At 40.7% G+C, this 15513-nt stretch overlaps 2 protein-coding genes across 2 annotated transcripts; one reads left to right on the top strand and one right to left on the bottom strand.

The window, feature by feature from the left end:
* Positions 1 to 769: 769 nt before the first annotated feature.
* On the top strand, positions 770 to 8224 carry LOC116207286 (nuclear export mediator factor NEMF). Its single transcript, XM_031540189.1, has 14 exons — positions 770 to 1079; positions 1409 to 1521; positions 1801 to 1897; positions 1986 to 2110; positions 2422 to 2950; positions 3099 to 3284; positions 3452 to 3745; positions 4315 to 4467; positions 5061 to 5215; positions 5370 to 5475; positions 5591 to 6508; positions 6703 to 6784; positions 6965 to 7318; positions 7786 to 8224. Exons 1-14 carry the CDS (start codon positions 975 to 977, stop codon positions 7968 to 7970), a joined length of 3402 nt encoding a protein of 1133 aa, XP_031396049.1. The 5' UTR covers positions 770 to 974; the 3' UTR covers positions 7971 to 8224.
* Positions 8225 to 8600: 376 nt separating this feature from the next.
* LOC116207287 (30S ribosomal protein S1, chloroplastic) lies at positions 8601 to 11211 on the bottom strand. The gene is made up of 7 exons (XM_031540190.1): positions 10847 to 11211; positions 10399 to 10674; positions 10089 to 10169; positions 9640 to 9921; positions 9436 to 9546; positions 9094 to 9180; positions 8601 to 8843 (listed from the first exon to the last, which is right to left on the bottom strand). The coding sequence occupies exons 1-7, from the start codon at positions 11150 to 11152 to the stop codon at positions 8736 to 8738; spliced, it is 1251 nt and encodes a 416-aa protein (XP_031396050.1). The 5' UTR covers positions 11153 to 11211; the 3' UTR covers positions 8601 to 8735.
* Between the last annotated feature and the right edge of the window lie 4302 nt (positions 11212 to 15513).

Here is a 15513-nt window from a genome sequence, read left to right as displayed (position 1 = left end):
CCCACTACGTTATACGTTAATTAATCTATATAACTATTAAATTTTCATTGGACTTATACGGGTTTGGGTCCATAACCACTTAAAAGCTCAAACTAATAAGTGTTGGTACTCAAGTCTCATATACACTAATGGATTTTGATTTATCTTTTTAATGCGGGATTAATATCCTCAACACCCGCCCTAACGTGCAACGTGTGGTCTATTTCTGCCTACACATGGTCACGTGCCCTTAAACACCCGCCATCAATAATTGACCTCCAGCTGGGCTCATCTTCCGTGTCCGAGTAAAGGGGGAACACTAACACGAGGTGCACTATTGGCTGTACTCGATATTGGGTAGGCATAATGTGAGTTCATGTGGACACGCAGAACTATAACCAGCTTTGATACCATATTAAATTTTCATTTGGCTTATATGGGCTCGAGTACATATTCACTTAAAAGCTCAAACTGATAAGTGTTGGTATCCGAGTCTCATATAAACCAATAAATTTTGATTTATCTTTTCAATGTGAAATTAATATCCTCAACCATAACAATGACAACCTGCCAAAAAAAAAATCTGTATAACAATATATTGTAGTAGGAAGAGTTTATGTGCACCTGGTCCAGTACATTTTCTTGTTGGGCCAGGCTGAGCCCAGGAAGCCACTAAACGGGCCGTGGGTAAAATGCCATAATGGGCCGCCAGGAGTCAGGCCGATAAAAGATGAACTGGCCCATCTCGGCCCACTCTAGCCCTTTTTCTTCGGCCCCACGATTCGTGGAAGGAAAAGTAAAGGGGGGGTTCCTCTCCATCGTCGTCCCGACAGAGTGTACGGACTCAGCTCCGGGAACGAGCTGCCTGAGCTTAGCATTTCCGCCGGAATTTCCTCTTCCTTCGGCCGTTCCTTCTTCTTCCGCTTCTTTTTCTTCTTGTATCACTGCAGCGTCAGGTCCTGCTGCTGTTCGAGCAGACTCCGCCGTGAGGAAACATGGTGAAGGTGCGCATGAACACCGCCGACGTGGCCGCGGAGGTCAAGTGCCTTCGCCGCCTGATAGGCATGCGTTGCTCCAATGTCTACGATCTCAATCCCAAGGTATCGGCATTTTTCTACCTCACTTTTGCCCCGCGAAAATCCTTTCCCCTCCGATTATCAACATGTGTGCCGGCGAAAAATTGATTTAACTGCAGAGGATTGTGTCGGTAACTTCGCTTGTTTGAGCATTTTCTGACTTCTGTGTTGAGTATATCTGATGGTTGAATGGACACACGATGCTATGGTGTTCGGGGACATGTAGTAGTTACTTAATTATGGATTGTGTGATCAGTCGTCCAATAGTATATGGCAATCTATGATGAAGTTTTTCCTTTCTGGTTGCTCTTTTTGCTTGAAGTTTTGACATTTTGCCTGTAAATTGTTTCCAGACGTATGTTTTCAAGCTCATGAATAGCAGTGGAGTCACAGAATCGGGGGAGAGCGAGAAAGTTTTGTTGTTGATGGAGAGCGGCATCCGTTTGCATACCACTGCATATGTCAGGTAAGCTGAAGTTATGGTGTATATTCAGTTCTGTGCCCTATGAGATACTAATATTGAAATCTCTAGTAATTTATCCCTTCCTGGAGAAATTGCATCTCGCTTAGTACGTGTCCATTGTTGCTTATTTCTTTTACTTGTAATTCTAGCTACTGCACGAAAAATTACCGCTTAATTCATTAAGTGGGCATTAAACTGACGATTAACTCGACACAGAATATAGTTGTTACGTTAGTGACAGTTTTCAGGTACTCAACAAGGGTTTTTACTCATTTCCTGTAGGGACAAGAGTAATACACCTTCTGGGTTTACCCTAAAATTGAGGAAGCACATCCGCACCAGACGGCTAGAGGATGTGCACCAGCTTGGCTATGATCGGGTACAACCTTGTAGTGGTTTCATGCACTCAGTGTTATGCAAATATTTCGTCCCTAGATTTACGTTGTAATCATTTTTCTTGTTTACAGATTGTTCTCTTTCAATTTGGATTGGGTGCTAATGCGCACTACGTCATATTGGAGCTCTATGCCCAAGGAAATATTATCCTGGCAGATTCTGAATTCATAGTCATGACGCTTCTGCGGTCGCATAGGTATGCCGCTCAATTCATATCATTTCTTCAGCTTCCTCTGTTTTTGTCTTTGCCTGGAGTACATGCAAACACGCTTCAAGCCATTGGGTTCTCTGGCCATTAAGGAGGGGGTTTCAGTGTGGATGTAACTTAGGGTTTGAACTCATTACATACTGGTGTTTATTTTCTATTTTGACAGAATCTTGGATGATTCCAACTTTTGTATTATAACGTTACTAGTAAAACAGTTTGCTTGCTGTCATGAGTTATGATTAAGTTTATTGTCTCTGGTCTTGCTCTTGAATTATTAGCTAAAACTTTTCATGATGCAGAGATGATGATAAAGGTTTTGCAATTATGTCACGGCATCGATATCCTACTGAATTTTGTCGAGTATTTGAGCGAACTACCACTGCAAAGTTACAGGAAGCCCTTACATCCTCTAAGGAGCCTGAGGACACAGAACCTGTCAATATTAATAAAGGTGGAAAAGATATCTCTGAAGTAAAAACAGAAAAGCCAGGGGGTCGAAAGGGCATAAAGTCTTCTGAATCGACTAAGCATACTAGTGAGGGTGCTCGCACCAAACAAGCAACACTTAAATCTGTTCTTGGAGAGGCTCTGGGATATGGGCCTGCACTTTCTGAGCATATGATATTAGATGCTGGTCTGGTTCCCAGTATGAAAGTTCCAAAAGATTGCAAGTTAGATGATGCCATAATCCAAACATTGGCTCAAGGTGTTGCTAAATTTGAGGATTGGCTACAGGAGATTATTTCAGGTGATAGAATTCCTGAGGGATATATTTTATTGCAAAAGCTAAGTTCTGGGAAGGGGTCCCTTTCGGAAGCTGGAAGTCAGGTTTTCTCCTGTTCTCTGTGTATCTGCTTTCATACTCTGATTTGGCGTCCATGTTCTTTGTCCTGTAGGACTTTCCTGCATGCACATGATGTTACTCTGTGAGAACTGAGATTTTCAGTTTATGCTTACTTTCTGATTTTTAGTGCAGATCTATGATGAGTTCTGCCCCATTTTGCTTAACCAGTTTAAATCAAGAGAGCATATCACATTTGAAACATTTGATTTGTCCCTCGATGAATTCTATAGTAAGATCGAAAGTCAAAGGGTGGAACAACAACAGAAGGCAAAAGAGGAGACCGCAAATCAAAAACTGAATAAGATTCGTATGGATCAGGTGCTGCGATTGCTTGCTATACTATTTCCTTGATTTCCTACCTTTTACTGTTCTGATTCGATTGAATGTCAAGTTTTGGTTCATGGAGTTAATCTGGATCTTTCCAGGAGTCACGGTGGAAATTTGTTTCTGTGAGGATTAACTTACATGTGATTCTTGTTTTGTAGGAAAATCGCGTTCATACGCTTAGAAAGGAAGTTGACCACTGTGTGAAAATGGCAGAATTGATTGAGTACAACTTAGAAGATGTGGATGCCGCCATAGTAGCTGTCCGTGTGGCTCTTGCAAAAGGTATGAATTGGGACGATCTTGCACGTATGGTGAAGGAAGAGAAGAAAGCTGGAAATCCTGTCGCTGGTCTCATTGATAAGCTCCACTTAGAAAGAAATTGCATGACATTGCTGCTAAGCAACAATCTTGATGAAATGGACGATGATGAAAAGACTCTCCCAGTTGATAAGGTACAGGGCCTTATGTTTATCTTATTGGAAGTATGCTGCTGCTGCTGCTTCTTCCTTATCCCTTCTTTTACGAGTGTTTGCGCAAATATTTACTTCCAAACTCAAAGTACATTGATACATAGTCCCATGCATTATTTGGCCTATTCCATTTTGTTTTCTGGGTGAAATGCGGGGTAATTCAATTTTCTTCATTAATTGTCGTTTCCATGCTTTGACATTGCTTTTCTTAGAATTATGCTTTTCTTAATGAAGACTAAAACAGGAAGCATGACTGACTTATGACAATTTAAATGTAGGTCCTAAGAAAAACTGATAGTCTCCATATTATCAGAGTTCTCTCCTCTTTCATCTACCAGCTCGAACCTCTGATCCACGGTTTGATTCTACCAATAGATCGAAGGAAAGCTCGTATTGTTGACATGCTTATGTCGTCTCATCTCTATATTTAAGACCAAATGGCTTTTTCTGGTCAAATTCATGACCAATCTACATTAGTAGCAAGGCATATGGAAATTTCGCCTATAGGCTATAAGTCTAATTGTTTTTGGTACTAATTTCTTGTTTTCTAGGTGGAAGTTGATCTGGCACTTTCTGCACATGGCAATGCTCGTCGCTGGTATGAAATGAAGAAGAAACAGGAAAGCAAAGAGGAGAAGACCATGACAGCACATGAAAAAGCATTTAAAGCTGCAGAGAGAAAGACTCGTCTCCAGCTTTCTCAGGTTGTTATTGATGCTTTGATTTATATACTGGAGCAGCTGATATTGCAGAAATCTCATGCTTATCTATGATCTCTGCTCAACAGTTTTGATAGAATTAGCAATCTAGCAAGCATATAGAGTGTCACTAGTTTCATATTTTTAGAGAATTCGATTAATCCTACTTATCGATACATGCCTTATAGAACATCCAATCAACATACCTAACTCTCCTCTCACGATCATTGGAAATATCGAGTTGCCAATATAATGGAACTGTTAAGAGAATGAAGGCAACTATGGTGTTTTTCTGAATGGTTATTCATACTTAAGTGTCGGATAAGATTGGGGTCTGAGCAAATCCATCGGTGGGAATTGAGGTGAAGAATATATGGTTATTTCTTGCACAGATACAATCTTTGCCGGGATAGGATATCATCTCGATGAGTTTCCAGCTTCTGCCCACAAGGCATCAGAGATTAGTACCTCTGATGCTTATGCTGGTGCTTAGACCATTTTATCTACATTTTTTTCCTTAGGACTTGCTGTTCAGTAAGAGCCCAATAAGTTTCCATTCTCAGTTTCTAGTTTATAACGTCTCATCTACTCTTATACAGGAAAAAAAGGTTGCTACAATTTCACACATGCGCAAAGTTCACTGGTTTGAAAAGTTTAATTGGTTTATCAGCAGTGAGAATTATCTGATAATCAGTGGCCGTGATGCACAACAAAATGAGATGATAGTGAAGCGTTACATGTCAAAAGGAGACTTGTAAGTTTTACATATCATTTGAATATTTTTATATTATTACTACCTTATAGAGAAATTTTCTCCTTCGTTTGGTCTATAGAAGAAATGTAAACCTCAAATAATGTAACATGTAAACCTCAAACAATATGACAACTTTGATGTAATTCTTGAGCAGGTATGTCCATGCAGAGTTGCATGGAGCATCTAGCACTGTGATCAAGAATCACAGACCTGATCAGCCAGTGCCGCCTCTTACTTTGAACCAAGCGGGATGCTTCACAGTAAGTCTCTTGATCATGGTGATGTTGTACATAAATTGTGAAACTGATTCTTATTATGTTGAGTAAACTCATTTGAAATGCTGAGGGAATTTCAAATTTCGATTCTGTATATCAGGTTTGCCACAGCCAGGCATGGGATTCAAAGATAGTCACAAGTGCTTGGTGGGTTTATCCTCACCAAGTCAGTAAAACTGCTCCAACTGGTGAGTATCTTACAGCTGGGAGTTTTATGATTCGTGGGAAGAAAAACTTTCTTCCTCCGCAGCCTCTTGTTATGGGTTTTGGGTTGTTATTTCGCTTGGATGAGAGCTCCTTGGGTTCACACTTAAATGAAAGGAGAGTAAGAGGGGAGGAGGAGGGTGTGAATGATGTTGAAGGAAGTGAGCATCTGATAGAGGAACCTGATACTGACTCGGAGGAGGAAGTAATGGAGAAAATGGTCTCAGTTGAATCTGCAAGTGTTGAGGATTCGTCAAAAGATCTGTCTAAACATGAATCAGAAAGTACGTCTGCATCAGATTATAAAAGTAGCGATGGTTGCAACCTAAATATTGAAGACAAAAGTACTTCAAATGGTTTAGATACTGAGAAATCAGATGTTATTTCTCATACTGATACTGCCGTGTTCAGCCCTCAACTTGAGGATATACTTGATAGAGCACTTGGACTTGGATCTACTGCTATATCTTCTAAGAATTATAGCCACGAGACTAGTCAGAAAAATTTGGTGGAGGAAACTGAGCATGAAGGAGGGAAATCTTCTGCTAGAGAGAAACCCTATGTATCAAAAGCAGAAAGAAGAAAGCTCAAGAAAGGCCAGAAAAGTAATGATGCTGACACGGTTGTTGAGGAGGGTGACAACAAGGCAAAAGAAAGTGATGTGTCTGTCAGTCAATCTGAGAAGAATGTTCAACAAGTTAAACAGGGAGCAGCAAAATTAAGCCGCGGACAAAGGAGTAAACTCAAGAAGATAAAGGAGAAGTATGCCGATCAGGATGAAGAAGAGAGAAACTCACGCATGGCTTTGCTGTCCGTAAGTCTTGTTACTTGCACTGAACTTTAGACCAGTCAAGCTGCAAAATCTTGCACCGTATTTGATTGCATCTTTGTTTCCTTTCATAGTCACCTCTAGAACTGTTTTTATTCAAGGACTACTTTTTTTCTATCCATCTTGGTCAATATCTTCATATCTGATTTTGAGACTTCTTTTTCGTTGTTGTTTGGAAGCCTGCTGGGAAGGTGCTAAAAGATGGTGGAGAGTTGCAGAGGGAGAATACAGAACCGAGCAAGGAGAAGCAACTTGCTAGTGGTATGTTCTCACACATTTAGCATTTGAAATGTTGAATGCAATCTCTTTACAGATGCTGTTATAAAATGTATAAACCCGAGCAAGATGCACGTTACGGAAACATGACATTTTCATTAGAGATGCAATCTAGGAAGAAAGGAAATTAAGTGATCTTGTTTTTCATTTAATCATAATTTGCAGGTCCAGAAGATGCCCTGAAAATATGTTACAAGTGCAAGAGGGTGGGCCACCTCTCTCGAGATTGTCGGGAACATCCAGAGGAGACGTCAAGTGGTCACTCCAACGGTCAAGTTGAGGATACAGCTCACTTGGGATCGAAAGATGCTATGGATAGAGTGAATATGGAAGAGGATGATATTCACGAAATAGGCGAGGAGGAGAAAGAGAAACTAAATGACGTGGACTACTTGACGGGGAATCCCCTGCCTAGTGATATCCTTTTGTATGCAGTTCCAGTTTGTGGACCCTACAATGCCCTACAATCATATAAATACCGCGTGAAGATTACCCCGGGCACTGCAAAAAAGGGAAAAGGTATTTGATGTCCTATTGTTGGTTTGTCTGTATATGAGCCACTGCAATTCAGGATTCTGCCAGTGGTTAATAAGCTGAATCTCTTATCTGACCTGATGGCCTAACTAGACAAGACAAATGAACCCGGATCCTTTCCAATGCATAAGTAAGCTAGGAAATAGAGAACTTATGTGGTTATGCTAGAATCAATCCAACCACCCCAAGTAGAAGAAACTGTAGTTGCACATTGCAAGGTTCGTCTTTGTGCTTGCGCTCTAAACTTAAGTTATAGGGTATAAAGTGAATAATATCATGAAATACTTGATCAAGTCGTGGATGGTCCGACTATGGTTGAAGAACTAGGCTGTCCTGTTGGATTCAACTTGATTGTCAGGATTTCAAAAAGACCTGTCTGTGCTACGGTTTTTTCATTTTATCTTGTGTTTGTGTGTATAATTTTGGTTTGAATCTTTCTTATATCTGGACAGCTGCAAAGATGGCCATGAATTTATTCAGCCATATGCCCGAGGCCACGAGCAGGGAGAAGGAACTGATGAAAGCATGCACAGATCCTGAGCTTGTCGCCGCCATCATTGGCAACGTGAAGATCAGCGCTGCAGGTCTTTCGCAGCTGAAGCAGAAGCAGAAGAAGTCGAAGAAGGGTGGGAGATAGGATCGTTAGCTTGTGAGATTCGTGGTCCTTTTAGTAACACTTCACATCCCACACAGATTTTCTTACAATACAATTATAGTTTCTTGTTCACAACATTTGGGTGTATAGTTGTCTCATCGATGACGGCGATAGAAAGTCCTCTTAATAGCTATATTCTGTGGTGAAAGTTTTGTTGAGCAACCTTGGAATTTCTGATGTCGATTTTACCTTTGCATCGGGAGTGTTGTAGTAGTATGGTGAAATCCTCTTACCAAGCGATTAATTGTCATGAAGATAAAGATGAGATATGATGTAAGAACGAGACATATTATGGTAAGGTTCACCAAAATTTGTCAAAATTAACTAGGAAAGTTCAAGGAAATTTTAACATTTTATTCATTATTTCGAATGCCATCACCCTTATTATTTCGAATCTGGCATTCGCATGTTTCGAGGATCTTAAAGCTGATTTATCAACATTTCTCAGTAGACATTCAATTCTTCACCTTCATTTAATTGACGTTTCTATCCTTCCGAGTTTCGTAGGTTACGCATCTCATATACCCATATACATTTGGGTGCGAGATTTTCTTAGGCAATATTTTCTCCCTCTCTTTTCCCTCTCAAAGCTAAGCAAAAACTGGTCCATCATAAGCTAAGGTGGAATCATCGATGATTTTTTAGTAGCCAATAAATAGGTTTGATTTCTCTCTTGTCGATTTTTTTTTACAAGAAAAGCCAGTTACAAAGACATGAAATATCTCCGGGAGGCCAAGAAAATCCCAATCACGAACCGTCAGCCAAGGGAACATCGCCCAAGTCCAGGCCTTCTGCCGGCAGGTTGTCCGACGACAAAGGACCCAATATCCCATCGGAGCTGAGAGTCAATCCACTCTGCAGGGGCAATAACGATGCAATAAATAAAATGCGCTTGCTCAAGTCCGATCTACCCAGTTATCCACAAACTAAAGCTCGTGGGACTGTATTAGTACCATCAGAATGGTATGCAAGGCTTAGAACATGGAAACAGGAGAAATTGGAAATGAGAAGGAAAATTTCGTACTCCATGTAAGTTTGCTCATGTCTCATATTATTCATCTCGAAGAATAAACAGAAGAATTCAAAAGGGAGAATGTTCTATTACCTCAGGCTGGAATCTCAACATGTCAGCACGAGCCATGGCTTCTGCCTGAGCAATTCTCTGCCTGAATGTCTGTGCCATCTCCTCCGCCTATATTGGAGCCATAAGATAATATGAACCTATGATTCTAATCATAGTACAGACACAAGAAGAGTAGACAGATGCCCCTCTAATCGGAATGACAATGGACAAGATTCCACTTCACCGTTACATGTGATAGGAACCGATACTCAACTTTAATTATAGAATTAAACAGCTTCTTGCTGCAGGTTCGGCACAGCTCAAGCCGACTAAAGTTAACAAATCCATACAGAAAGTTAAGAAATTGTGCATAAAGAAAATTACCTTCTCGAAAACAAGCTTAGGGTTGCGAATCATGTCCCCAGGAGTTGGTTCCAATTTCTTGGTTGAAAGACTCACTCGGCCTCTCTCTCGGTCATGGCTCAATATCATAACCTATAAATCATCAATTCCAGAGATTACTCATCTCAACCAAAGATCAAAACCTTTGGCTAATCCACAGAAACTACGATGCAAAAGATTTATAACCTTAAGAGTATCTCCAGGTTGAAGAACTGTTGCTATATCAGACACACGATCGTGGCTTATCTGACTGACGTGAAGAAGCCCATTGATCCCACCAATATCGATAAAAGCACCATATGGCTTGAGACTCTGGACTGTTCCAACCACCACTGAGCCGATCCCAAGCTGAGCTTGGCTATCTGCCATGGCCTTGCGGTTACTGAGGACCAGCCTCGACTGTTCCTCGTCAACCTCCACGAACTTGAGAGGCAGCTCCTTTTCAAGAAGCTCCTCTGCAGTTGATTTCTAAAACAGGAACAGCATACTTAGAACTGAGCATAATGCAGAATCTATTTCCTTATCAACTTATCGCAAAGAGTCACAAACTTCATTATCGACTAGCAAACAAGGAAGTCTTAAGTGGCACTTAATAGAGTCTCAATAAAAAGCGAGAGCAAGTTAAAAGTACTGACAGATGATACTTGAGAGAAAGGAACAAATCCTCGGAGGCCCTCCACGAGAGCAACCACTCCACCCTTGTTCGCACCAACAACCTGATATTCAAGGAGCAGGCAGGTTAAAATCAACTAAATCTACATTATTAAAGGAATTACATAAGTATATCCCTCAAACATCAAGAGTTGGCAATTTCAAAATATTACAATACGCCGAGCCCTCAGAAGAGGATCCCGCAATGGTTCATGATGCAAAATGCGAGAGAATGACCAAATATACAGCATTAACTAATAGAGACCGAACTTATTCTGGTAAAATTTCGCTCACCTTTCCCTTGACCACTACATCCTCAGCCTGGAGCTGCCTGCACCTTTCCCAAGCAAGTTCCAACTGTATCGTCTTTAAGCTCAAGATCAAGCTATCATCGGCTTCATTCTCACCAATAATCACAAACTCCCCTTTGAGCCCGGGGACTATGCCGGCCTCTTCCACATGCTTTATCCTATAGATGCACGCCTCCTGGACCGGCAAGTACGCCGAAGATTTTGCCGTTATATCAACTAACGCACCGTTCGCATCAACACAGAAAACCGTCCCCTTGACCTGAAGATGAAACAAAATGCTTCCAATATCAGATTCCCATCCTCAAATTGCATTTCAATGGCCAAACATTGATTCTGTTCTAAGGCATCACTTCATCTCGACAAGTATCACAATCACGAGCTTCCATTATCATCAAAGGGTGCAAATTGAGCTACAAGAGATGCTCACCGACCTTAGTCCCGAGCTCGGAGTTGAAGTCGTACTTGTCGAGGGCGGCAGTGAAGTCGTCGACGGTGAAGGAGAGGCCGTCCGAGGGAGCGGTCCGGCACCGCTCGTAGGCGTCCTCGAAGAGCTTCTTCAGCTCCAGGCGCTCCCTCGTCTGCGCGTTCGAGATGGCCACGGCGGAGACCACCGCGAATCGCCTCCTGGAGTTGGGGCTGGGGGGATTCTGCCGGACGGCGAGAGGCTTCGAGAGGCGGCCTGAGTGGGAGAGCGGCGTGCATCTCAGGCCCGTGAACTGCTGAGCCAAAGACGCCATTTTTGCTCTGCTTCTGCTTCTTCTTCTTCTTGTTCTTCTGCAAAATGGTGTATTTCTCAGGTCAGATAAGATAGAGAGGATAGAGGCGAGCCAAATGTACCGTACAGCTGATGAGAAGGGGAATTTTCAGTTTGCACCTTCAATTTCGTATTCGTAACGAAATGATCCCTCAATTTTCCACTCTTTTTGTCATTCCTACTGTAAACCATTCTACGCATTTGACCAATCTGTGACTTGATTTGCAGATCGGTGAGACACAGGTGCTTTCAACCTGCTAGTCGAGATCAATTGTCGCTTCGGCGTCATCGTAATGGTCCTGATCACGAGGTGTTTCATATGTGTTTTAATAAGTTATACTACAAGTAAAGTCTGCTCACATGGAGCGCAGTTTGTCAACTGTATCACATCTCATAAATAAAAAGGATAATAACATAAAAAAAATTAACCAAGATCCGTTGAAACAGCTCGGCTCGTATAGATATAGCGGGTAATAGCAGTATCCATGAGGTCATAAAAAATGCAGTTAGAGGCTCCGTCACGAGAGGAATCAAAATGGACAATGGCATTGGCATCCAACTCTATAAGTCAAGCTTGAATGCCTAAGTCGCAAGCTTTAATCCATCTGCTAGGGCCCAACATTCTGCTAAAAGGCTATGGGTCACTTCTAGGGAGCGACAAACCTCTAGTCTAGCCGCCGCATTGGTTACGGAGCACACGACCAGTCCCTACCCGGTGCAGGGACCCTACCGCAGAGCCGTTCGTGTTCAGTTTCACCCACACACACCTCATAGTTATGTTGCATTCCTTTTAGAGGAGAAAATGGGATTAGATTAGTTTCACCAAGTGGTTACTATTGGCATCCTTAGAAGAGGGGATTAGCTTAGAAAATCTAATGTTTGTACTCTCGTTTATCAAAAGTACGTTCATCGATTTTCTTTAACTGATACATTGGATGACCATAATGAGATTTATGTTTCGCGTTTCGATTAGAAGTTGCTTCAACCGATTGCTTCATTTAGGAAATCCGGTGATGTTAAGAGATACCTATTGGATAAGGAAATCTGGTAGCCCTAGGCGCATATGCGGACCCTTGGATAATAAGAGATTTTTCTTCATTGTGATATTGAGCAACATTAAATTTATGGTTTTTCTTAATTATAAATAAAGCACATGCTCCGAACTACGTACATTATGTCAGTGTTTGCGCTGGTTGTTCGTTTCATCTAATATATTGGTAATTAAATATGAGAGTCTAAACATTGTATAGCAAGGAACGACAATGTTGTCGTCACTGTCACCTACTATTTTACCTAAAAAAAAAAGAAAAAGAAAAAGAAAGAGAAAGAGACTGACTGGTCAACTGCATTGTGTTTGTTCTTCACTGGGATGGTCTTTTTCACGGATATTTTTCCTCTCCGACATTTTTTGAGGACAAAGTAACGGAGATGACGTGATTATATAAATTAAAGCTAATTGGATTAAATAATAATTATAAAACTATCAAATTTTACTTGAGAAAATATAACGCTTTATTAGATAGAGAAATTATTCAGTTATTTTATTTCACCACATCCCGTGAGATAAAGAATCAATTACACTGTTTTCTTCTTGATTTTTTTTTAATTGTCTCTCTGTTATTTTAAATTTTCACATTGATTGAATCTAAAATTTTAACTAGATACATGCAAGCTTGAACAGAAGAAAAGAAAGTTAACTTTTGATATTATTAGTTGATGCATCCAATATTAGTCATCGTTCGATTACGGGTGCCATTATTATGCCATAGCCCATCACCGATAATTTTTTTCGATAGAAGTGAACGTTCGAAAGTAATCATTGTTCTGGGCGAGCTGCGACGGGTCAGGGCGCCGGTGCGACGTTAGCTGGTATACCACAAGCCAGTACGTTCTGGCAGTCTGCTGCCAATCCGTAGTGGTCGAAACTATACCCCAAGCCAGCGTAGTAGCGGCTCTCCAGGTAGAAATGGTGCTCCCTGCAGGCGTAGTCTACGTTAGACTGCTCCGAGCATGCCTTGTAGTTCGACAATAGAATGGTTTGCTTCGTGACATTGAGCAGGTCCGTGACATTGCAGAAGGTTTCTTTGTTCTGCAAAATCGAGACAGGGATCATGGCGTTCGCTAGTGCTACGAGGTCCTTGGCATTGGCTGCGCCAGGGACCGATTTTAAGATGTCGAGACAGGTCGTGGCGTCCCCGTACTTCTTGCACTTGTCTCCTATAAATTCTCTTTTCCTAGAATTTCTATAAATCACGTTGAACTGCTTATCATCACCCCCTCATTTCTTTCTCTGCCTCTCAGTCATTTGATTATATCATACATAGTTTGAGATGTACTGTTCGGTTGAACATATAATGATATCTCCAGCGTGCGTGTTAAGAACTTGAATAATCGTCACCAGAAAGAAAATTATGTCTATGGAATGATCATTAGTTGATCTAAGCCAAACTTATCGAGAGAATAGTTGAGAGCGGAAGAGCGCGCCTGCCGTTTCGATCATATCAAAAATCAAAGTGTACATTATCAAATGAGAAGTGAGGATAATTATTCTCGAACGAAGTTGTACGTCTATCATGCATTCATAACAATAGACGATCGAGAAAAAAGAAAAGTAGTCACAATAAAAGGGTGTCGACTACAATTTATTCGCTTTATCTGAACCACGTAAAAACCAGCAATATCACCCGCGAAAGGAGTGCCTCAATGTCCTCTCGTAACGCACTTTAATTAATTCCTCTAAACCACGAGGACACATACACATTTGATGCATTTATATGGAACGACAAGTAATCGAGACACCTATAAATTCCTCTAAATCATTAGGACACGCCGTAATATTCTTACCAGCCTGGTAGATGACGTCGCAACACATAAGCATGCGCTTGTTAAACAAAGGCAGTCGCGACGGGTCAGTCTTCGGGGGAGGCTTGTAGTTCTTCTCGCAGGTCTCCGCACCTTCCATGCAGAACCTCGCATCTGACGTGACGGCATAGTAGGCCTTGGCCTCGAAATCTAACTGAACACCCAACAGGAAGCTGACGGCCCCTATCGTAGCTGATGACCCATGATCTGTAGTACTCCTTGAGCTGAGGGTTCTCAGTAGGACTCTACAATCGATTTGACGTATTTCTGCATCGACTGCCCGCTGGAGAAGGAAAATGGAATGGTGATCTGCCCCAAAGGACTCGATCCTCGATGCTTGGGCTGCCCCAGGGATATCCTTTATGACCTCTAAACAGTATGACGAGCCCCGCGTCCTAGAGCATATGTCCAACTAATTGTCGGCGGCGGCATCGGTGTTTCCGATGAGACTAGCAGCTGATTGTGGCCGGTTGAGGGCTAGAAGGACGATGAGTAGTGCAAAGAGCAAATAGGAATTAGTAGATTCACCGAAGGAAGCTATTAAATCCCAATTTACTCTTTTGTTGCTCGACTCGATCGCCTCGTTTTATTTTTCTGCCTCTTGGTCCTTTCCTTCCAGAACTATTGAAAGTTTATTCGTTAGTTTGATTAGTCATCTATATATATATATATATATATATATATATAAAGTTGTATCCTGACTTCTACCAAAAAAAAAAAGTTGTATCCCGACTAATAAATAGGGGTATAACCGTAAATGGAAAATATATTATGTTATAATCAAATTATGAAATTATTTGAATTAAATATTTTTGTAAATAAATTTTTTATCTATATATATAAAGTTGTATCCCGACTAATAAATGGGGGTATAACCATAAATGGAAAATATATTATGTTATGATCAAATTATGAAATTATTTGAATTAAATAGATTTTGTAAATAAAATTGTATCAATGAGTGAATCTTTATACTTGGAGGTTAATGCTCTCATTCATGATTAGGTTAATGCTTGCTGACAGATTCATGTCTTAATATTGGTCACGGAATATTTAATTGTGAAACAATTTATTATTTATTATATAACAAGGCCTCTCTCAGAAAACATATATAAACATAGTCTCTTCTTTCTACCAAAAGAATAGATCCCTTCTTGATTACTAAACAACACTCCAAATGAATAAATTTCAAGTTTTTTCCCTATTAAGTTTCTTATCTTTGAGTTATTACTTCTATTTTTCAGATAATTTCTAATTTGTTTTTTTACCATTTTTGTTTCAAATTCTTCATAGAAGCAAAAGGAACTCGAAGATTGTTCGAAAGGATCAATTACCCTCAACATTTTTTTGTTATCATGTGATTTCTTACATGAAATGGCCTCTAGGTATTCATCTCTCAGAGATAATACGATATCTTGATTTGTGTTTCGACTAAACATATGGTACAAATCCCCCTTATGTTGAAACTCAATTTCTTTTGTA

Source organism: Punica granatum, chromosome 5 (assembly GCF_007655135.1).
Source record: "Punica granatum isolate Tunisia-2019 chromosome 5, ASM765513v2, whole genome shotgun sequence".
Classification (NCBI taxonomy): Eukaryota; Viridiplantae; Streptophyta; class Magnoliopsida; order Myrtales; family Lythraceae; genus Punica; species Punica granatum.
The sequence above is the reverse complement of the archived record's forward strand: the minus strand, read 5'-3'. Positions and strand labels throughout refer to the sequence as shown.